General features: G+C 38.9%; 1 protein-coding gene across 2 annotated transcripts in view; it reads right to left on the reverse strand.

Annotated features, from left to right (window-relative positions):
- The window catches only part of FAM102B (family with sequence similarity 102 member B), an 84,399-nt gene extending 61,255 nt beyond the window's left edge, over nucleotides 1–23,144 (reverse strand). For both annotated transcript variants that reach the window (XM_032422226.1, XM_032422234.1), the window contains exon 1: nucleotides 22,988–23,144. In XM_032422226.1, the coding sequence (XP_032278117.1) occupies nucleotides 22,988–23,127 (140 nt within the window). In that variant the 5' untranslated portion in view covers nucleotides 23,128–23,144. The remainder of the gene's footprint in view (nucleotides 1–22,987) is intronic.
- Between the last annotated feature and the right edge of the window lie 78 nt (nucleotides 23,145–23,222).

Genomic DNA, 23,222 nt, shown 5'->3' on the forward strand with positions numbered 1-23,222 from the left:
ATGTTTTATTCTATACGCTATCTCTGGCTTTAATTACCTGTCCATGTGGATTATTTAAAAATCTAGTTATGCAATCCTGACTACCCTGCTCAGTTTCAGACAGAAACTTTCAGCTGCCTACCATACATCATCACAGACCTTGCTTTACCTCACATTCCAATGTTCATGGGAGAGAGCTCAGAATGGGCAAGAGAGGAATAGATTGAAAGCAATAGGAATATCCAAAACAGAAGAATTGTTACTTATAGTTCATTCATGAAAAAATATTAGGTATGACACTATTAAAATAATATGCTAAAGTGTTTAATAATGTGGAAAATGCTTATAATAGTAAAAAAATAGCAGAATAAAAATTGTGTATGTAATTTGGCTTCAACTGTGTAAAAAATGAACTGGAAGAAACTGGAAAGGTACATTTCAAAAATTTAACAGTAATTATCTTGGATGGGTAATATTTTCATCTTTGTAATTTTATGTATTTTCCTACAAATTTTCTATACTGATCTTGAATTAATTTTAGGATCAGAAAAAAAGGGTATGGTGGGTTCAAGGTCATATTGCATACAGAATAAAATTCTGTCTTCACAGAATGGCATCCAAGGCCTACCAAAATCTGGCCCCTGTTGCTGTCTTGTCCTTCACTACAGCCCCCAAACATTTGCTGTTCAGCTTCACTACCTAGACATGCTCTCAGCACTGTCCACTTTTATGGTTCTGTGCTCCTGCTTATCAAGTCTGTTTCTCTCCTACCCCAAAGTAGGACATTTTGACCCTGAAGATCTTTGCTCCCTAAACCATAATATAGAGCTGGAGAGCAACGCTCAAAATTTTCTCTTGGTTTAGCTAAGAAAGAAAAATTCTAGAAGTTTTTTTTTATCCAATCCATAATGAATATTATTGGTATCAATAATAAACATAAAAGTGACTAAAGGGGCACCTGGGTGGCTCAGTCCATTAAGTGCTGACCTTCAGTTTTGGCTCAGGTCATGGTCTCATGGGTCTTGAGATCAAGCCCTGTGAGGGGTTGCGTGCTCAGGGGGGAGTCTGAAGATTCTTTCCCTCTGCCCCTCCCCTCACTCTCGGGCCGGCATTCATGCTCTCTCTCCCAAATAAATAAATAAATCTTTTTGAAAAAAGTAGCTGAAATAACTCACTAGCTAAAATGATTAAAATTGCTTTTGGCTATATGAACTGCCACAAAAATTAATTCTTAACACAGTTTATTTATTTTAGAGAGAGAGAGAGCAAGAGCGCGCACTTGCGCTTGAGCTGGGGGGGAGAGAGAGGAAGAGGGAAAGAATCCCAAGCAGACTGCACTGAGCGCAGAGCCCAATGCAGGGCTCCATCTCATGACCCTGAGATCATGACCTGAGCTAGAACAAAGAGTCCTACGTTTAAAGGACTGAGCCACTCAGGCACCCCTCTTAACATAGTTTAGACATGTAAAATATGATCCGGAGAAACTGGACTTTATAAAAAAAATAGCTACTATACACATTCTAACAGATTAATAAAAATTAGGATATTATAATTTTTATACTTGTTTTATAACTCATGCTTATTGCAAAATATATAGAGAATAATCACCAAGAAAAATAATTTTTTCACTTCAGAAAAACTGAAGTGAAAAGTAATAGAAATAGTTCAACTGCCCGGAATAGTGCCTGGCACATAGTAGACACATGATTATTTGTTAAATGAAAGAATGAACTGTATAGAAAACTGTCCAAGGACTTAGATTGGTTTAATAGAGTTTTGTCAGAAAATGCTATTTATTATTATTATTATTATTTTAGAGAGAAAGAGCTCAAGCATAAGCAGTGGGGGAGAGGGAGGGGGAGAGAATCTAAAGCAGGCTCCACGCCCAGCATAGAGGCTGACATGGGGCTCAATCTCACAATCCACGAGACCACGACTTGAGCTGAAATCAAGAGTCAGATGCTTAACCGACTGAGCCACCCAGGTACCCCTATTATTATTTATTTTTATTTTTATTATTTAAGTAGGCTCCACTCCCAACATGGACTTGAACTCATAACCCTGAGACCAAGAGCTGCATGCTCTATGGACTGAGCCAGCCAGGTGCACCAGAAAATGCTTTTTAAAAACAACTTTATTGAGATATAATTCCCACACTATATGATTCAACCATTTAAAATGTACAATTCAATGGTTTTTAGTGTATTCAGATTGTGAAACCACCACAATCTGTTTTAGAACCTTTTCATCACCTCCAAAAGAAACCTCATCAGCAGTCACTGCCCTTTTCCCTCCAACCCTTTAGGCCTGGGCAACTACTAATTTACTTTCTGTCTCAATAGACTGAATTTATATGAAATGCCCAGAATAGGAAATCATATAATATGTAGCCTTTTGTTATGGTTTCTTTCACTTAGCATGATGTTTTCAAGGTTCATCCATGTTGTAGCATGTATCAGTACTTCATTTTTTTATTGCTGAGTAATATTCCATTGTACGGGTGTCCCACATTTACCCATTTGATCAGCTGACAGACATTGGGGTTGTTTTGACTTTTGACTATTATGATTAATGTTGCTATGAAAAGTCTTGTATAAGTGTTTGTGTTGACATGTTTTTTTATAGAATTTTATTTACTTTTTTAAAGATTTATTTATTTATTTGAGAGAGAGAGACAGCAAAAGAGGGAACACAAGCAGGGGGAGTGGAGAAGGAGAAGCAGGCTTCCCACTGAGCAAGGAGCCTGATGTGGGGTTCAATCTCAGGACCCTGGAATCATGACCTGAGCTGAAGGCAGATGCTTAACGACTGAGCCACCCAGGCGCCCCTGTGTTGACATGTTTTTTCTTTTTTTAAAAAATATTTTATTTTTACTTATTTATTTATTTATTTATTTTTAAAAAGATTTTATTTATTTATTTGACAAAGAGAGAGTGAGAGAGCACAAGCAGGGGGAAGAGAAAAGGGAGAGGGAGAAGCAGGCTCCCCGCTGAGCAGGGACCACAACGTGGGGCTTGATCCCAGACCTGAGCCAAAGGCAGACACTTAACCATCTGAGCCACGCAGGTGCCCCTAAAGATTTTATTTTTAAGTAATCTGTACGCCCAAAGTGGGGCTCAAATTTACAACCCCAAGATCAAGAGTCCCATGTTCCACCAAACGAACCAGCCAGGCGCCACTGTGTTGACTTGTTTTCATTTCTCTTGGGTAGATTAGAGGAACTGCCAGATCATATGGAACTCTGTTTAACATCTGAGGAATTGCCAGTCTGTTTTACAAAGTGGCTGCACTAGAAAATGCTTTCCTGATGAAGATTCAGTATTAATGTACTGCTCTTTAAGATGGTTTTTAATAATAAATGCAAGTCAAAAAGTTATTAAAGTCAAAATGCTGGACATTCTACCATCCCATTTCCCCCCTACTGGATAAGTCCTACTAATCTTTCAAAGCTTAGTTCACACGCTACCTCTTCTAAGGAGTCTTTCCTATTTTCTCAGTCAGAATTCATAGCTCCCTTTCTCCTTTGAACTGCCATACAATTCGATTTGTACATTTACTGTAGACTTTGTCACTCTGCCCTATATTGTATTTAACAATATATGCATCAGTATCTCTCACTAAACTACAGACTTTTTGATGATAAAAATTATATTTTATACCTATGTTTATAGTAACAATTATATTATTACATATATTAATATATATTATTTTATTATAATATATTCATAAATTGTTATGATGGATATATCATTTGAGATAATGAAAAGGGCTCATGCAAAAGATGAAAGTAAATGTCCTATACAGTACTTTCATAGAGCAAATTTATTGGGGTGCCTGGGTGCCTCAGTCCGTTAAGCATCTGCCTTCGGCTCAGGTCATGATCCTCGGGTCCTGGGATGGAGCCCCACATCAGGCTCCCTGCTCAGCGAGGAGTCTGCTTCTCCCTCTCCCTCTGCTCTTCCCCCTGCTCCTGCTTGCTCTCTCTCTGATGCTGTGTCTCTTTCTCAAATGAATTTTAAAAAATCTTCAAAAAAAGAACAAATTTATTAAGGTAATACATTTAATAAAAGATAAATTTGAAATAATATTATCAATAAATGTTATTTGTTGATGAACAAAATATATCTCAAGACTTACAGTACAAGCAAAAATGGCTTAAATAAGCACAAATACAAGTGGGAGCAAGAGGGACTTGCCTAAAATTGTTAAGTAAAAATTAATTACTACATAAACCTATTTGTCTTAATTTTATTAGATCACATTAGTTTGCAGAATGACTGAACGGACTCATCAATGCTATTGCAGAAAATTCATGGCAAAATGTTCCTGTATTATGAAGTTTAAAAAGGAGAAAACATTCTTCTTAATACTTATCAACTTTACTTAAATATGTAATTAATTGGCCTGATCTAATAAAAATGGGGGGGGGGCTGAAATACTTATTCATTTAAAAATTGTGGAAAGGGGCGCCTGGGTGGCTCAATCAGTTAAGTGTCCAACTCCTGGTTTTGGTTCAGGTCATGATCTCAGGGTTGTGCGACTGAGCCCAGTCTCAGGCTCCACACATAGTGTGGAGTCCGCTTGAGATTCTCTCTCTCCTTCTCCCTCTGACCCTTCCCCCCATTCTCTCTCTCAAAAAAAACCCCAAAAAACCAAAAAACCCAAAAAACAAAACCTATGGTAAAATACACATAACATAAAATTTACTATCTTAACCATTTTTAAGTGTGCAGTTCAGTAGTCTTAAATACATTCATATTGTATCAAATCTCTAACAACTCTTTTCCTCTTGTAAAAGTGAAACTCTGTACACATTAAACAATTTCCCATTCCTTCCTCCCCCCAGGTCCTAGCAACCATCATTCTACTTTCTGTCTCTATGAATATGACCACCCTAGGTAACTCACATAAATGAAATTTTATATAAATTAATATATACAAATAAATATACACAAATTCATAAATTATATATATAAAATCAATATATAAAAATATATAAATATATAATACATAAAAACAAAAAAAAATATATATAAATGATGTATACACACACACACACACACACACACACATAGTGAATGGTAGGTGAACAGATTATTTGTGGTACATTCAGACCACCTAATTATTATTTGGTGATAAAAAGAAATGAGCTATCAAGCTATGAAGACATGGAAGAACCTTAAAAGCATATTACTGAGTGAAAGAAGCCAATCTGAATAAGGTTACCTACTATATGATTCCAAGTATATGACACTCTAGAAAAGGCTAATCCAAGGTGCCTGGGGTTAAGGAAAAGGAGGGATGAATAGATGACAAAGATTTTTAGGGCACTGAAACTATTCTGTATACTGTAAGGGTGGATACATGTCAGAACACATTTGTCAAAGCCCACATGATATAGAACACCAAGAGTGAACCTGAATGAAAACCATGGGTTTCATCATGGGTGATAATGATGTGTCAATGTAGGTCCATGAATTGTAACAAATGTACCCTCTGGTGGGAGATGTGGATCCTGCTCCCTGAGCACATCTCTGACTCCAGCAACTCTGTCACAACCTCATTCCTTTCACACGTACTTTTCTTTACAATCACTGAAGCCTGCATCTTCTAACCATTTTGTTTTCCTATCTATCTTCCTGGCCTGGTTTCTTTCCTTATGAAGTGTGGACCCCATGAGCGACTGCTTAAAATTCCTCTCTCACCAACACTCTAATTCCCTAGCCTCCTTGGCCTTTTCACATACCTACAACATCTAAACCTGGATCAAACCTTCTATCCATTTTTTCCTATCTCAAACCTATGAGCACTGCTGGAGAAAAATGCATGAACATACACACACTGCCATCACTAAAATTCATGGTTTTTTTTTAGAGAGAGAGAGAGAGAGAGAGCGTGCAATCATGGGGGGAGGGGCAGAGGGAGAGAGAGAGAATCCCAAGCAGGCTCCATGATCAGTGCGGAGCCCAACACGGGGCTTGATCTCTGGACCCTGAGATCATGACCTGAGCCAAAATCAAGAGTTGGGATGCTTAACTGACTGAGGTGCCCAGGTGCCCCTAAAGTTATGTTTTAAATTCTAGTTGGGCCTTTTGGATTTGTCTTTGGTCAGCTTTCTCTCCTCACTTATAGAAGCTTTTCTGATCTTTTATCATTATCCTCATGTTCCTTTTCTCCCTTTTTCAGTTGCTACTGAGAAAGCTAAGGTTGTCAGATGAGAATTCTCTTAAACTCCAGCCTTAAGCCAATCTACTAACTTTGCATAAGTCACTCCTCTGCTTTTGGCTCCGTAGAGCCTACAGTATCAAAATTAAGTCCAGACTCCTTGTAGAGACCATTCTCTCTCCCTCTCTTTATGTGTCAGCAGTAATACACAATTATAGTAGCGCCCCCCCCCCCGGCCTTATCCGTGGGGGATATGTTCCAAGACTCCCACTGGATGCCTGAAATCCGATAGTATGGAATCCTATGTGTACTATGTTTTTTCCTATGCATACATACTTATGATAAAGTTTAATTTATAAATTAGGCACAGTTAGAGATTGGCAAAGATAACTAACAATGGAACAGAATTATAATATACAGCAACAAAAGTTATGTGAATGTGGTCTCTCTTAAAATATTGTACTATACTCACCCTTCTTTTTGTGATGTGAGATGATGAAATGTCTGTGATGAGTGAGGCAAATGACATAGGCATTGTGACATAGCCTTAGGCTACTGCTGACCTTCTGACCAAATGTTAGAGGGAGGATCATCTGCTTCCTTACCGCAGCTGACCTATGGTAACTGAAACTGCAAAAAGCAGAACCATAAATAAGGGTGGAAAATGCTACACACAGGTATCCCTCACTTTCTGAAAGCTTGTGTCTTGCCATTTCACATTTAAAAAGACCTACATTGGTGCCTGCTAAATGAAAGAAATCTGAAGAGGATTTTTGCTTTCAAGAAAAAACTGTTACTAGAATAAGGTGGATCTTTCCTAAATGTGAAGTGCCGGAATGTGAATTTTTGGAAAGGGGGGGTGGTACTCTCTCCCTTATGCCACTGGCTTATGAAAGATTTCATAGGAATGTTCTATGTTGGATAGCGGGGTAAACCTGTATTCATAGTGCTCCCAGTACATACCATGCCCGTTCCTTGCCACTGTGTATATGTACTGTTCCTTCTATCATTTCATTTCCTTCTCCAGCTAGACTTTTTTCAAAACCTTGCTAAGGAATTCTCTTCCATTGCCCCCCCCACCGCCAAAAAAAACAGTTAAACACTTCTTTCTACCTTTTCTTGTATTTATTTTTTACTACCGTAAATTTTACACTGCATGGAAATTTTTCATAAAGGCAATTAAAAGGACAAATCTGGGTAAAATGACTGGTGGGTAGAAACAAGAATTATAAGAATTGAGTGAGAGGTAAAATCAGAGTGGGACAGTGAGGAAAGATTTCATCCATTCAACAGACAACCGACATTTGTTAAGGACACAGTATGTGTAGTAAACACTGCAGCCAAGCAGTGGGTGGACTGTAGGTTGGGACAGGTATGGGCATAAAGCCAATGAGACACTTGATTTAGTTCTTGAAGAATGGTTGGAATTTGAATCAACTACAAGAATGGTGAAGAAGAGGTGGGAAAAGGAGAGCACCAAGGAGACAGAAACACACAAACATTTGGCTGCTATAAGCTGACCAGTCTTGGCTAAAATGGGTGATTTAGGAAGAGCATTATTAGGAAATACAACTGAAAGCCTAATCATAGAATCCTGGAGTCAGAAAGGGCCACGAGCACCATCTATGTCACCAATCCTTCTAATGAAGGACAGCGTCCCTGACAAAAGGACAGGGTACCGAGGTAGCGTATTCACTCCTGTATTCCTCTAAATATTAGAGATTACTTTTCTAATATTATACTGGATAGAGACATGCCTTCTTTAACATGTCCCCAGTGATCCTAGGTTCTGTCCTCTGATGCACCCAGCATAAGCCTATTCCTTCTTTATGGGACAGTCTTTCAAAAATCTTTCATTTAATTGATTTGTGACCTGGAACAAATTATGTTGCTTTTCTGAGGATCAACTTTCTCATTTCTAAAACAGTGGTGTGATAGGGGTGCCAGGGTGGCTCAGTAAGTTAAGCATCCGACTTTTTTTCTTTTTTAAAGATTTTATTTATTTGTCAGAGAAAGAGAGAAAGAGAGAGAGAGAGCACACATAAGCAGGCTCCCCACTCAGCAAGAAGCCCAATGTGGGACACAGTCCTAGGACCCTGGGATCATGACCTGAGCCGAAGGCAGATGCTTAACCGATTGAGCCACCCAGGCATCCCAAGCATCCTGACTCTTGACCTCAGCTCAGGTCTTGGTCTCAGGGTTGTGACTTTGGCCCCGTGTTGGGCTCCACGCTGGGCATGGAGCCTACTTAAAACAAAACCCAAAACAAAACAGTGGTGTGATCGAGGCTAACTGTCCCCTGATATCTGTCCTCCCCTTCTCTTTATCATAATTGAATCTTTTTCTGGGCACTTGACATCCAGCAAAGACTACATTTCTCAACCTTTCTTGGGGCTGGATGTGGCTTTCTGCTTAAGTTCTGGTCAATGGGCTCTGGGCAATAGGGACCTCCCCTTCCCCTTTCCTTCTTTCTAGTGGCTAGAATTCGGATGTGGGGTGAACTAACTTAGTCTCTGTGGATGAGAACAATACCCTGGGCATGACAGAGCAACAAGATAAAGCCAGGGCCCCTGACAACTTGACAGAGCAGAGCCACATCAGCTTGGAATTTACAGGAGAGAAATAAACTTCTATATCTTTTAGGCCACTTATTACTTTTTAATATATGTGTTACAGCACCCAACATATATCCTAACCCAATAGGAGATAACACCTCTATAAAAGGGATTTTATAAGAATTAAATAAAATTAAAGTAAAATATACATACACACAATTTTTTTGTTTTATTATTTGAAGACTATCATCTCCTCTCTTGAGACTCACCTCATAATTCAAGATTCTTCAGAATCTTTTTTTTAAAGATTTATTTATTTATTTGAGAGAGCGAGAGGGCAGGGAGGGGCAGAGGGAGAGGGAGAGAGAAATTAGCAGACTCTGCGCCAAGCACAGAGCCCGATGCAGGGCTCTATCTCACGACCCTGAGATCAGGACCTGAGTCGAAACCAAGAGTCAGACGCTTAACCAACCAGCCACCCAGGCGCCTCAGATTCCTCAGAATCTTTATACACTTCTCTGGATCTCTATTCGATAGTATCCCTCAAAGGCTTATACCCCAAATTGAACATTAATTCTTTATAAGCCATGTACATAGAACAGCATATACTTCCCCAAATGACTTCCTTATATATTTAATTTAGGGGTCTCTGTGTTATTGTCATCCTTAGCAAAGCTACAACAGATCCTCTCTCCAAATACCTGTATTCTTTCAATAAATATTTATAAATTGCCTACTGTGCAAGACTTAGTGATATAATAGTGAATATTAACTTACTGGTGTAAAATGGCATTAATAATATTTTTACAAGGCACAACTATCCAGTAATGAGACTGAATTTTGAGGACTTCCTGCTGGAATGTCACACCTTGGGGGGAAAAAAGCATATGCATGAGTACTATGTTTCTTATGTTTGATATACAATAATTTGGGACAAATCTAGAGGGGCCAGGTCTAGTGACCTCTTTAGTGGTGTCACATATGAGAACAAGTTTTCTGAGACTAGCATTCAGAAAAAGTCATACCATATATATTTATTTACAATTTCGTTAAAACATAAAAATGAGAAAACATATAACATAAAATTTGAAAGGCAGCAGAATTTAGTGATCAAGAGTGTACCCTACCTCCCAGCTCTGATGTTTACTAACTGTATAACTTTCAATGCCTCTTTGTACTTCTGTTTCCTCAGGTATAAAATGAAAGTAATAACAGCAATAATGTAATAATAGTACCTTCCTACTAGGGGTATTTTGAGGATATAAAGGCTTAGAAAAGTTTCTGGCACATGGGAAAAGTATACAAAAAATGTAAGCTACCATTATTACAATACTGTATTACATGAATAGATGATCCCATTTCTGGTCAGGGTATAAAGAAGTCTGTGACACATACTCAATGGTGAAAAGCTGAAAGCTTTCTCCCTAAGATCAGGAACAAGACAAGGATGTCCTCTCTCACCACTTGTGTTCAACATAGTACTGAAAGTCCTAGACACAGCAATCAGACAAGAAATAAAAGGCATCCAAGTTGGTAAGGAAGAAGTAAAATGTCACTATTTGCCGATGACATGATACTATCTATATACAGAAAACCTTAAAGATTCCACCAAAAAACTACCAGAACTGATAAATGAATTCAGTAAAGTTGTGGGATACAAAAATCAATATACAGAGACCTGTTGCATTTAAATACACTAATAATCAAAAAGGAAATTAAGAAAATCCCATTTACAATTGCACCCAACAAAATAAAATACCTAGGAATAAACTTAACCGAGGAGGTGAAAGACCTGTATTCTGAAAACTCTAAAACAATGATGAAAGAAATTGAAGATGATTGGAAAGATATTCCATGCTCATGGATTGAGAGAAAAAATATTGTTAAAATGTCCATATCCACACAAAGCAATCGACAGATTTAATACAATCCCTATCAAATTAGCAACAGCTTTTCACAGGACTGGAACCACAAAAGACCCTGAATAGCCAAAGTAATCTTGAAAAGAAGAACAAAACTGAAGATACACAATCCCAGATAACAATATATACTACAAAGCTGTAGTAATCAAAACAGTATGGTACTGTCACAAAAACAGACAAATCAATGGGACAAAATCGAGAGCCCAGAAATAAACCCATGAGTATTTCGTCAATTAATCCTCAACAAAGGAAGCAAGAATTTGCAATGGGAAAAAGACAGTCTCTTCAACAAATGGTGTTGGTTAACCTGGACAACTACATACAGAAGACTGAAATTGAACCACTTTCTTACACTATACACAAAAATAAACTCAAAATGGATTAGAAACCCAAATGTGAGACCCGAAACCATAAAAATCCTAGAAGAGAGCACAGGCAGTAATTTCTCTGACATCAACTGCAGCAACATTTTTCTAGACTGTCTCCTAAGGCAAGGAAACAAAAGCAAAAACAAACTAGTGGGATTACATCAAAATAAAAAGCTTTTGCACAGCAAAGAAAACAATCAACCAAACAAAAGACAATGTACTGAATGGAAAAAGATATCTGCAAATAATATATCTGATAAGGGCTTAATATCCAAAATATATTAAGAACTTACACAACTCAATTACCTCCCCCCAATAATCCAATTAAAATAGGTGGAAGACACGAACAGACATTTCGCCAAAGAACATCCAGATGGCCAACAGACACATGAAAAGATGCTAAACATCACTCATCATCAGGGAAATGCAAATCAAAACCACAATAAGATATCACCTCACACCTGTCAAAATGGTTAAAATCAAAAACATAAGAAACAAGTATTGGAGAGGATGTGGAGAAAAAGGAACCCTTGTGCACTGTTGGTAGGAATGCAAACTGGTGCAGCCACTGTGGAAGACAGTATAGAGGTTCCACAAAAAATTAACCATAGAACTATCATATGATCCAGTTATCACACTACTGGGTATTTACCCAGAGAATATGAGAACACTAATTGGAAAGGATATATGTACCCTTAGGTTTACTGCAGCATTATTTACAATAGCCAAATTATGGAAGCAGCCCCAGTGTCCATCAATTGATGAATGGATAAAGAAGATGTGGTGTATTTGTGTGCTATAAAAAAGAATGAAATTTTGCCATGTGCAACAACATGGATAGATCTAGACAGTATAATGTGAAATAAGTCAGTCAGAAAAAGACAAATACTACATGATTTCACTCATATGTGGAATTTAAGAAATGAAACTATGAACAAAGAAAAAAGACAAAAAATCAGTCTTAAATATAGAGAATAAACTGGTGGTTACTGAGGAGAGGTGGCTGGGGGAATGGGTGAAATAGGTGATGGGGATTAAGAGTGCACTTATCATGATGAGCACTGAGTAATGTATAGAATTGCTGAATCACTATATTCTATACCTGGAACTAATATAACACTATATGCTAATTATACTAGAATTAAAAAATAAATAATTAAAAAAAAGAATTCTGGGATGGGAGGAGGGAGGGAGTCCAAGATGGGAGCCTAGGAAGATCCTGAACTCTCACCTCCTCCCACAGATATGCCAAATCTATAGCTACATATGGATCATTTCTCTCTGATAAAGATCTAAAAACTAGATGAAGTACTCTCCACAACAAAGGAAAAAGGGACCACATCAAGATGGGTAGGCGAGGCAGAGACACAGCCTTACAAAAAAACCCCCAAAAACCCACTTCTGGTGTGGTGACCCAGAATAGGGATGGATCTCACCAGACAGACACTTCTCTGGAGGAGTCAGGGATTGGTGCTCCACAATGGGCCCCCAGTCCCTGGGATCTGAACCACGAAGACGAGCCCCTGGAATGTCTGGCTTGTAAAACCAATAGGTCTGATAGGTAAAACTGTAAAACTCAATAGGTCTGGGGGTCCCAAAGTGCTATAGGAAACTGAGATTCCACTCTTGGAGGGCTCATGTACAGTCTCACTCACCCTGAGACCCAGTGAAAAAATAGCAGTTTGAAAAGAGGCAAGGTTTTGTGTGGGAGAGATTCATTTGCTGATCTGGGGACATTGGTTGGAGGAGTAGGGGACAGTTTAGATGCTTCCCAGATATGGATGAACTGGTAGACACCACTGTTTCACTCTCCACACTGCCTACCAGCACAGGTGGGTGACCTTGGATGTGGTACCCTCTCACTGTCTTGCTGGGATGGGTCAGGTGAGCAGTCATGGCACATGCTGAGACCAGAGAGCATAAACAGTTGTGGAGTTCTCCTGCTCCCTAGCTAAAGTCTGCCAGCACTGGCTGTTGCAACCCATCCCTGCCCTCCCCTGGCTGGGGCTGGCAAGTGTGAGTAGTTGGGGCATCCTCCCACTCCCAAGCCTAAAGTCAGTGCATGCACACAGACAAGGCACTCACTCTCTTGCTACATTGCTGAATACCACCAGTGCAAGAAGTCAAGACATTTTCCCACTGCTTTTCTAAAGCTGGGGAGTGTGTCCAACCCCCTACACCTTCCAGCTCCTTTACTAAAGCCAGTGGGCATGTGCAATCCATATAGGGGACATCTGTTGATTGTCTGACCCTCGTGGCCAAGAGGACCAGCATTCTAGAGCTCCCCAGGACTGTAAAAGTCCAAAAGACAGCTCTTGGTAGGCCACTATGCCCTGGGCACTACAAAGACAGCAGACTGAAACATAACCCTAGTCTTCCTGTGAAAAAGGCCTATTTACTTAGCCTGAAGCTTCAGCCTGAGGGATAGGCTTCAGGTTTCCCACACATCTAGAGGCTAAGGAGGCATATCCAGGGAATGTAAGCAGGGAAATACCATCCTTGTGCATCCCACTAGCCTTGCTACAGCTCAATGAGCCTTCCCAGATTTTTGCAACTGTTGCCCAGGGTCAAGATCTCCTGGTCTGGAGGCTAAGAGAGATTATGACTGTGGCTCCATTGGATTTTTATATATTTGCAAACTTTTAAAAGCTCCTGCCTGAGGGTCTGACTTCCAAACTAGGTGATAAATGAGATTCCTTCCCTTGGATCACTAATAGGTCTTGGCACAACCTCAACAACAGGGGCATATCAAGAATAAATCAGGTGGCTTAGATAATCGCAAAGATTTGAGAGACAGCCAAGAGTTAGGGCAATGTTGAATGAGAATGAGCATCACTTACACAAGGCCACTCCTTCAAGATAGAGAGGTAGCTGTTTCACTTAATACATAGAAAAAACACAGAGAGTCAAGTAAAATAAGGAAACAAAGAAACATGTTCCAAATAGAAAAACAAGACAAAACCTCAGAAAAAGGCCTTAATGATATAGGGATAAGTAATCCACCTGATAGAAAAATCAAAGTAATGGTCATAAAAGTGTTCACCAAACTCTGGAGAAGAATGGATGAACACAGTAAGAACGTCAACAAAGATATAGAAAACGTTAAAAAAAAGTACCGAACAGAAGTCACAGAGCTGAAGAATACAAGAGCCAAACTGAAAAATATACCATAGAGGTTCAACAGTATACTGGATGAAGGAGAACTATGGATCAGTGAACTGGAAGATAAAGAATTGGAACTCACCCAAACAGAGCAGAAAACAGAAATGAGAATTTAAAAAATGAAGATAATTTAAGGAATATCTAGGACAACATCAAGTGAAATAATATTTGTGTTTTAGGGGTCCCACAAGGGTAAGAAAGAGAGTAAGTGGCAGAACACTTACTTGAAGAACTATGGCTGAAAACTTCCCTAACCTAGAGAAGGAAACACACGTCCAGGTCCAGGAGGTCCAGAGAGTTCCAAATACAATGAACCCAAAGAGAGCTACCAAGACACATTATGATTAAAATAAAAAGTTAAAGAGAGAATCTTAAAAGCTGCAAGAGAAAAACAAAAATTGTTATGTATAAGGGAAACCCCATAAGGCTATCAGCAGAAACTTTGCAGGTCAAAAGAGAGTAGCATGAGATATCAAAGGGCTGAAAGGAAAAAAAAAATTTCCAACCAAGAATACTCTACCCACCAAGGTTATCATTCAGATTTGAAGGAGAGATAAAGAGTTTTCCAGACAACCAAAAGCGAAAGTTCATCACTACTAAACTGGCCTTACAGAAATATTAAAGAGACTTCTTTAAGCTGAAAAGAAATAGAACTAATTAATAAGAAGAAAACATATGAAAGTAAAAATCTCACTGGACAAGGTAAATATACAGTAAAGGTAGTGGACTAATAACTTATAAAGCTATCAAAAGGCTAAAAGACAAAAGTAGTAAAATTAACTAAAACCACAAGAATTAGTTAAGGGATTTATAAAATTAAATGGTGTAAAAAATGACACCAAAAACACAACGTGGCAGGGGAGAAAAAAGTGTAGGGTTTTGAACATGTTCAAATTTAAGTTGCTTTCAATTTAAAATAGACTGCTATATACATAGGATGATATATGTGAGCCTTATGGTATCCACAAAGCAAAAACTTATGGTAAATACCAAAAGAAAATTAGAAAGGACTCTGAACACAATACTAAAGAAAGTCATCAAATCACAAGGGAAAACAGAGACAAGAAAAAAAGAGAGGAACTACAAACACCAGAAAACAATGAACAAAATGGCAGTAAGTACATACCTATCAATAATTACTTTAAATGTAAATGGACTAAATTCTCCAATCAAGAGACAATAGAGTGGATGAATAGCTTAAGGAATAAGACACATCTATATACTACCTACAAGAGACTCACTTCAGAAGGGCACACAAAGACTGAAAGTGAAGGGACGGAAAAAGATGTTCCATGAAAATGGAAACAAAAAGAAAGCTGGTGTAGCTATACTCACATTGGGCAAAATGAACTTTAAAACAACCTATTTATAATAAAAATGATTAAGGGCACAACCCAGCAAGAAGATATAACATTTATAAATATAAATGCACCCAACATAGAAGCACCATAATATCTAAAGCAAATATTAACAGACCTGAAGAGAGAAATTGATAGTAATACAATAATAGTAAGGAACTTCATTACATCACCACATTTATTTACACCCCATTACATGAATGGATAGATCACCCAGATAGAAAATCACTAAGGAAATATTAGCCTTAAATGACATATTAGACCAGACGGACTTAACAGATATACAGAACATTCCATCCAAAAGCATCTGAATACACACTCTTCTCAAGTACACGTGAAACATTCTCCAGGATCAGTCACATTTTAGGCTACAAAACAAGTCTCAATAATTCAAGACTGAAATAATATCATGCATCTTTTCTGACCACAATGGTATGAAAGTAGAAATCACTTACAAGAAAAAAACTGGAAAAACTACAAGTACATGGAGATTAAACCACAGGTTACTGAACAACTATTAGGTCACTGAAGAAATCAAGGGAGAAATAAGAAAATACCTAAAGATTAATGAAAACAGAAATACAACATACCAAAATCTATGTGATACAGTAAAAGGTGTACCGGGAAAGTTCATAGCAATACCTCAAAAAATAAGACAAATCTCAAATAAGCAATTTAACTTTACACCTAAAGAAAGAAGAAGAACAAATGAAGCCCAAAGTTAGTAGAAAGAAGGAAATAACAAAGATCAGAATGGAAATAAATGAAATAGAGATAAAGAAGACAAATAGTCAATGAAACTAAGATCTGGCTCTTTGAAAAGGTAAATAAAATTGACAAACCTTTAGCTAGACTCCCCAAGAGAAAAAGAAAGATGGCTCAAATAAATAAAATCAGAAACTAAAAGAGAGGGCACTTGGGTGGCTCAGATGGTTAAGCATCCGACTCTCGATTTCGGCTTAGGTCATGATCTCAGGGTGGTGAGATCAAGCCCCATGTTGGGCTTTGCCCTGGGCATGGAGTCTGCTTAAGATTCTCTCTTTCCCCCTCCCTCTGCCCCTCCCTCCCTCTAAAAAAAAAAATTAAAGGGGAGAAGTTACAACTTATATCACACAAATATAAAGGATCATAATAGGCTACTATGAACAATTACATGCCAACAAATTGTAGAACATAGAAGAAATGGATAAATTCCTAGAAATTTACAATCTTCCAAGCCTGAATCATGAGGAAATAGAAACTGAACAGACTGATTACTAGTAAGGAGATTGAATGATGGCTTCACTGGTAAATTCCACCAAAAATTCAAAGATTAATACCTATCCTTCTCAAACTCTTCAAAAACAAAACAAAACTGAAGAGGGAAAGCTTCTAAACTTAATTTGATGAGGCCAGCATTACCCTGATATCCAAATGAGAAAATGACACCATAAAAAAATAAAAGAGAGAGAGAGAGAGAATTACAGGCCAATATCCCTGGTGAACATAGGTCAAAAATGCTCACAAAATATTAGCAAACTGAATTCAACAATATATTAAAAGGATCATATACCAAAATCATATGGGATTTATTTCAGGGATTCAAGGATGGTTCAACATCTGCAAATCAATCAACATAATATACCACATTAACAAAATGAAAGATAAAAAGCATATAATCAGCTCAATAGAGCAGAAAAAGCATTTGACAAAATTCAACATCCACTTAAGATAAAAACTCTCAACAAATTGGGTACAAAGGGAATGTACCTCAACATAATAAAGGCCATAAATGACAAAACCACAGTTAATATCATACTCAACAGTGAAAATCTAATTTTTTTAGGGGAGGAGGGGCAGCGGGAGAGGGAGAGAGAGAATCTCAAGCAGGCTCCATGCCTAATGCAGAGCCTGATGTGGTGCTCAATCTCATGACCCTGAGATCATGACCTGGGCTGAAATCAAGAGTCAGACACTTAATCTACTGAGCCACCCAGGCACCCATCAACAGTGAAAATCTAAAACCTTTTCCTCTAAGATCAGGAACAAGACAAGGATGCCCACTATACTCATTTTTATTCAACATAGCATTGCAAGGCCTAGTCACAGCAATTAGACAAGAAAAAAGAAATAAAAGGCATACAATTTGAAAATGAAGGGAAACTGTCACTATTTACAGATGACATGATACTATAAATAGAAAACCTTAAAGACTCTACTAAAAAACTGTTAGAACTAGTAAATGAATTCAGTAAAGCTGCAGGATGCAAAATTAATATATAAAAATCCGTTGCATTTTTTTTTTAAGGGTTTTATCTATTTATTTGAGAGAGAGAGAGTGAGCGAAAGAGCACAAGCGGGGGGAGCAGCAGAGGCAGAACAGAGGGAGAAGCAGACTCCCCGCTGAGCAGGGAGCCCAATGTGGGGCTCAATCCCAGGACCCTGGGATCATGACCTGAGCCAAAGGCAGACGCTTAACTGACTGAGCCACCTAGGCACCCCAAAATCTGTTGTATTTCTCTACAGCAATAACTAAGTAGCATAAAGAGAAATCAGGAAAATAATCCCATTTATAATTGTATAAAAAAGAATAAAATACCTAGGAATTAATTTAACCAAGGAAGTGAGAGACCTATATACTGAAAAGGATAAGACACTGATGAAAGAAATTCAAGATGACATAAATAAATGGAAACATATTCTGGGCTCATGGACTGGAAGAATTAATATTGTTTAAATATCTCTACTACTCAAAGCAATCTATATATTCAATGCAATCCCTATTAAAATTCCAGTGAACTTTGTCACAGAACTAAAACAAATAATTCTAAAATGTGTATGGAACCACAAAAGACCCTGAATAGCCAAAACAATAACATTGAGAAAGAAGAACAAAGCCAAAAGTATCACACTACCTGATTTCAAACTATACTACAAAGCTGTGGTAATCAAAACACTAGGACACTGACATAAAACCAGATTCATAGACCAGTGAAACAGAACAGAGAGCCCAGAAATAAACCCATGCACATATGTTCAATTAATTTAGGACAAAGTAGGCAAGAATATATAATGGGAAAAGGACACTCTTCAACAAATGGTGTTCAGAAACTGGACATGCAAAAAAAATGAAACACGATGTGCAGTGAACTAAAATCTTGAAAACATGAATACATATTCTGGCCAAAGGGAAGAAATCCTTTCAGCTTGTTTACAAAGTAAAAGATCCAATACACAGATGTGCTCATTAGCTTCCCAGACACTCCCTGAATTCACATGGTTTTTTGCCGCAACTCATGTGAAACTTGGGAAAGTATTTAGCTAGAGTACAAAAAAAAAATGAACAAAATAAGGCAAACTTGGAAATCCTCAAAATACAGGAAACTTTTCTTCTTATTCCTTTATTAAAGCAGACCAGAAATGAAACTTGTTCTGACCGTCTTAACAAACCTCAAAAGAGATTTAAATGCTTTTACAAAGGAAGCATGCACTTAAAAAGACTTAGTGTAATTTTCTGTCTTTTTGAAAGGTTCAAAAATATTTTATTAGGCAATAATTTGATTTCAGTTTATTAGATTACTATAATCATACGTGTATTTTCTGAATGTTTTATTAACTATGGTACGTAAAACCTGACAATTTTAATAACATTTATTACAAATAAACACCTTCTAGTCTTTATATTTTTTCTAACCTCTTCACTAAACACACTTTTCCAGCAGAAACTGGATCCTTCTAAAATTAATTTTCACTACTAATCTTTAAAAGGGCAAAAAGGGTAAGGAAATTCTAGATGAAAAGTTCAGTAAGCAGGCTTACTTACAATAGACCAGAATCTAAGAAACCCACAATAAACATGTCTCCAAGTGCATATCACTCATTGTCATCTCAATGTAGTGTGTCCAACATATAACCTACCTCCTCGTATCCTCCCCCACAATATACTATCAACAAATACACCTCACACATACCATGATACACCTCAACAAAACAGAACAAAACAAAGATTCTTCTTGACTTTCTTACTCTGTCATGTCATCAAGGCCTTTGTCATAGCATTATCATGTTATCAGCCACTTATATGAAAAACCTACAAGTTCAGGTACTTATTAGCTCCTCTGGGTTATTTTAACAGACTCCTAATTTGTCTCCCCATTTCTCGTCTATGACAAACATCAGCCAGCTAGCCAGTTTAAATACCACTTTAATCACAATAGAACTTAGTGCAAGAATCTCAAATTGACTTTTATCCTATGAGCAGTGGAAAGCAAACTATAATGGTACTCAAAGTCTTTATCTTCTGCTTCTGTTCAATGTGAACTCTCTCTGCAGTCAGGCTGAGCTATCACCAGCTCCTACTGGTGACCTGTTCAAGCTGTCCTCTCATCCTCACTTCCTCGTTAATGCAAATTAATCCTCCCAGCACGCTCCACTGGAAAGCTACTGTGGTTTTGTTTTTTGTTTGGTTGGCAAAAGAGTTTTTTATTTTAAAGATTTAAGATTTAATTAATTTATTTATTTTAGAGGGGGAGGAGCAGAGTGGGGGGACAAGGAGACTCCACACGGAGTGTGGAGCCAGATCGGGGCTTGATCTCAGGACCAAGATCATGACATGAGCTGAAATCAAGAGTGCGACACAACTGACTGAGCCACCCGGGCACCCCTTATTTTTTTAAAAATTAAAATCTAGCATTTATTTATTTTTATTTTTTTTGAAGATTTTATTTATTTATTTGACAGAGAGAGAGACAGCGACAGAGGGAACACAAGCAGGGGGGGTGGGAGAGGGAGAAGCAGGCTTTCTGCTGAGCAGGGAGCCCGATGTGGGGCTCGATCCCAGTACCCTGGGATCATGACCTGAGCCGAAGGCAGGCACTTAACGACTGAGCCACCAGGTACCCCGAAAATCTAGCATTTAATCAGAGATGCAATGCCTAGACTGGCATCCAAGAATTAAAAGTTACGCAATTTAAAAATAATTCGTATCCTTTAGGTGTTTCAAGTTTTCTTTTTTTTTTTGTAAAATGAGGTAGCTTTTTTCAAACCAACACTTTTGTAATTCTGAGGATAAAGGAATTAAGTATCAACATCTTAAAGGAAGCAAACCCTCTTGGACAAGCGCCTTGTCTTCTCTTTAAATGTTGATTGGGTGTGGATGCCTGGCTGGCTCAGTCGGTTAAGCGTCTGCTTTCGGCTCAGGTCATGATCCCAGGGTTCTGGGATCGAGTCCTGCATCAGGTTCCTGAGGAGTCTGCTGCTCTCCCCGCTTGTGCGTGTGCTCTCTCTCTCTGACAAATAAAGAAATCTTAAAAGAAGAATGTTGATTGGGTGCTAGAGCACTGTGATAGCTGTTTTTGGTACATCATCTTACTAAATCCTCATAACAACCCTATATGCCAGTGATGGTTTCTATTTTATAGATGGAAACTTTGAGAGGCTGAATAACCCACCCAGGTTTATCATGGTGCAGTTGGGATTTAGATGCAGATCTGCCTCATTCTAAATCCTCGCTCTTAGCTTTACACCAACTACTTCTACCTAACAAGGCACAGGCTCCTTATTATAAATCATTTCCCTCCAAACAGTAGGGGTAAGGCCACATTGTTGTCGGAAGAGAAAGCGGTAAGTTGAACCCAGGATACTCCGCTTTCTCCTTTCCAATTCTTGCAAATTAGAAATCAAATTATACCCCCTGCTTGTTAAAATCATTAGGAAGCTCCCCATTCAGCACAGCACATAATTTTCTCCTTCATCTGGCATCAGTCTGTTTGAAATTAGACAGACCTGTATCGAGATCTTGACATCTTACTTACCAGATCTGCAGGCCTTGGGAAAGTTAAGCTTTCTGAGTCTCAGTTTATTCATCCACAAAAAAGGAATCCCTACCCCACAGGTTTGCTGTGAGAATGAAATAAGATAATATACTTAAAGGACCCAACCTACATGTATTTGCTGAATAAATGACTGCCTGCAATACTGGAATAACTGACTTGCGAGTAGCAAGCCAAATCAATAATCCGAGGGAGAATGAGGTAAGAGAGAGGTGCCCTGACCACCAGGTGTCACCAGAGACCCAGAAGAGCTGGTCTAACTGCCAGAAGTGGCAGGGTGGGACCCTGCAGCAAACAGGGTAAGACACAGGGTAAGACAGTCATTTGCACCTACAGGACATTCAAGAATTGGTTTTGGCTTTTCCACACTTGAAGAGCTGGTACAATATTTGCTGCACCATTTTAAGTCACACTGTTCTCTCACCAGTGTGTTAAAAATGATTGTAGTGCAATTAATTAGCTGAATAGCCACAAAAGATCTGGCAGCACAGTTTAATCTTAAAAAGTATCCTTGGCTAATTTCTTTAATTCTGAGAGTCGATAATGCTTTATACATCCTTTGCTTTGGCCAACTAGCCATTTACATTTTCTGGCTTCTATAGGCTTCAGCGTTGCCACCGCAGACAATTTTCTGACCCCAATTCCACAACCCATTGACCTTATTTCCTTTACACTAATAGGGATGACAGGTAAAAAGAAAGCAGAATATTTTTAGGGTAAAAATAAAGTCTATGAGCAGTAAATTTAGGCAAAATAAGCATTAACTGTTAACCTCTTACCTTGATCTCAGGAACTTAAAAATTCATTTTAAAAGTTTCTGTAAATTTCCTATTTTCTTAAGGAACACTTACCTTACAGCAAATCTGTCAACCTACCAAATAGACCTTACATGACTCAAGGAACACTACCACCCTTGGCTTCATTCTGTAACCTGCCAATGACTCTCCCTGAGAGTGCCCAGCGGCTCATTTCAAAATGAGGGCATGTCTGGGCTCTCCTTCTGGTTCTAAGTCCTTCACATTGAGAGCCACCAGTGGCCACCTCAAGACTGGTAATTCAGTGAGTGTTAGCGCGTAACTGCAGACGCAGCTCTCTGATGAGGCACAGACTGTTGTCTCATCTGCCAGGGAACACTTGACTCAAGTCAAGCCTGATCGGGCCTACCGTGGCCGCATCCTGGGCTTCGGAGTCCCCAAGTAAGCAACAAGAGAAAAGGAGTTACGCCAAACACAGGTTTCTGTTCAGAGCCAGGGCTCTTGGAACTCAAGCAGTTTGAGTTATTTTTGCTTTTGTTTTAACAACAATTCAAGTTCCACTTTGCATTTCGCAAATATGGAAATGTCTTAAGATAAACCAGAAGTATTCTCTTCCTTCTGGCCATTGCTCCCATTCCCAGAGAATTTAGGAGGGAAGCGCAGATACCGGGAACCATCTGGAATCAGGAAAGCAGGAGCCAAGCCCAGCTGAGATGGACCCATTTGCAAAGCACTTTGTGCAGATCAATAAACTCCTGACTGATTTCAGACTGGTCCCTGGAGAAAGAGAAGCTCGGGAGGCTGGCCTTCCCCCTGGAGCAAATGGGCCGAGGAATGACAAGCTGCCCATCGAAAAAACCCCCGCGGGGCAGGCGCGGGCGCAGCGGCTCGAGGGGCGCGGAGGGCGCGTTACCTGGGGGACTCTGCGGTAAAGCTGCCGCCGTCCAGCAGCCGCATCTTGCAGAAGAGGACCCCATTGACGAAGGGCACCGAGGAGAGCTCCTCCAGCTCGAAGTCCACCTTAAACTTAAACTTCTTCTTCTTCATCATCATGAGAGCCAGACGCCGGCGAGCGGGGTGCGGGGGCGGCCCCAAGGGGCGCGCGGGCCGGCGCCGCCGCCTCAGCTCGCGGGAGCCCCGGGCCCGCG

Source organism: Phoca vitulina, unplaced genomic scaffold (assembly GCF_004348235.1).
Source record: "Phoca vitulina isolate PV1807 unplaced genomic scaffold, GSC_HSeal_1.0 scaffold2, whole genome shotgun sequence".
Taxonomy (NCBI): domain Eukaryota; kingdom Metazoa; phylum Chordata; class Mammalia; order Carnivora; family Phocidae; genus Phoca; species Phoca vitulina.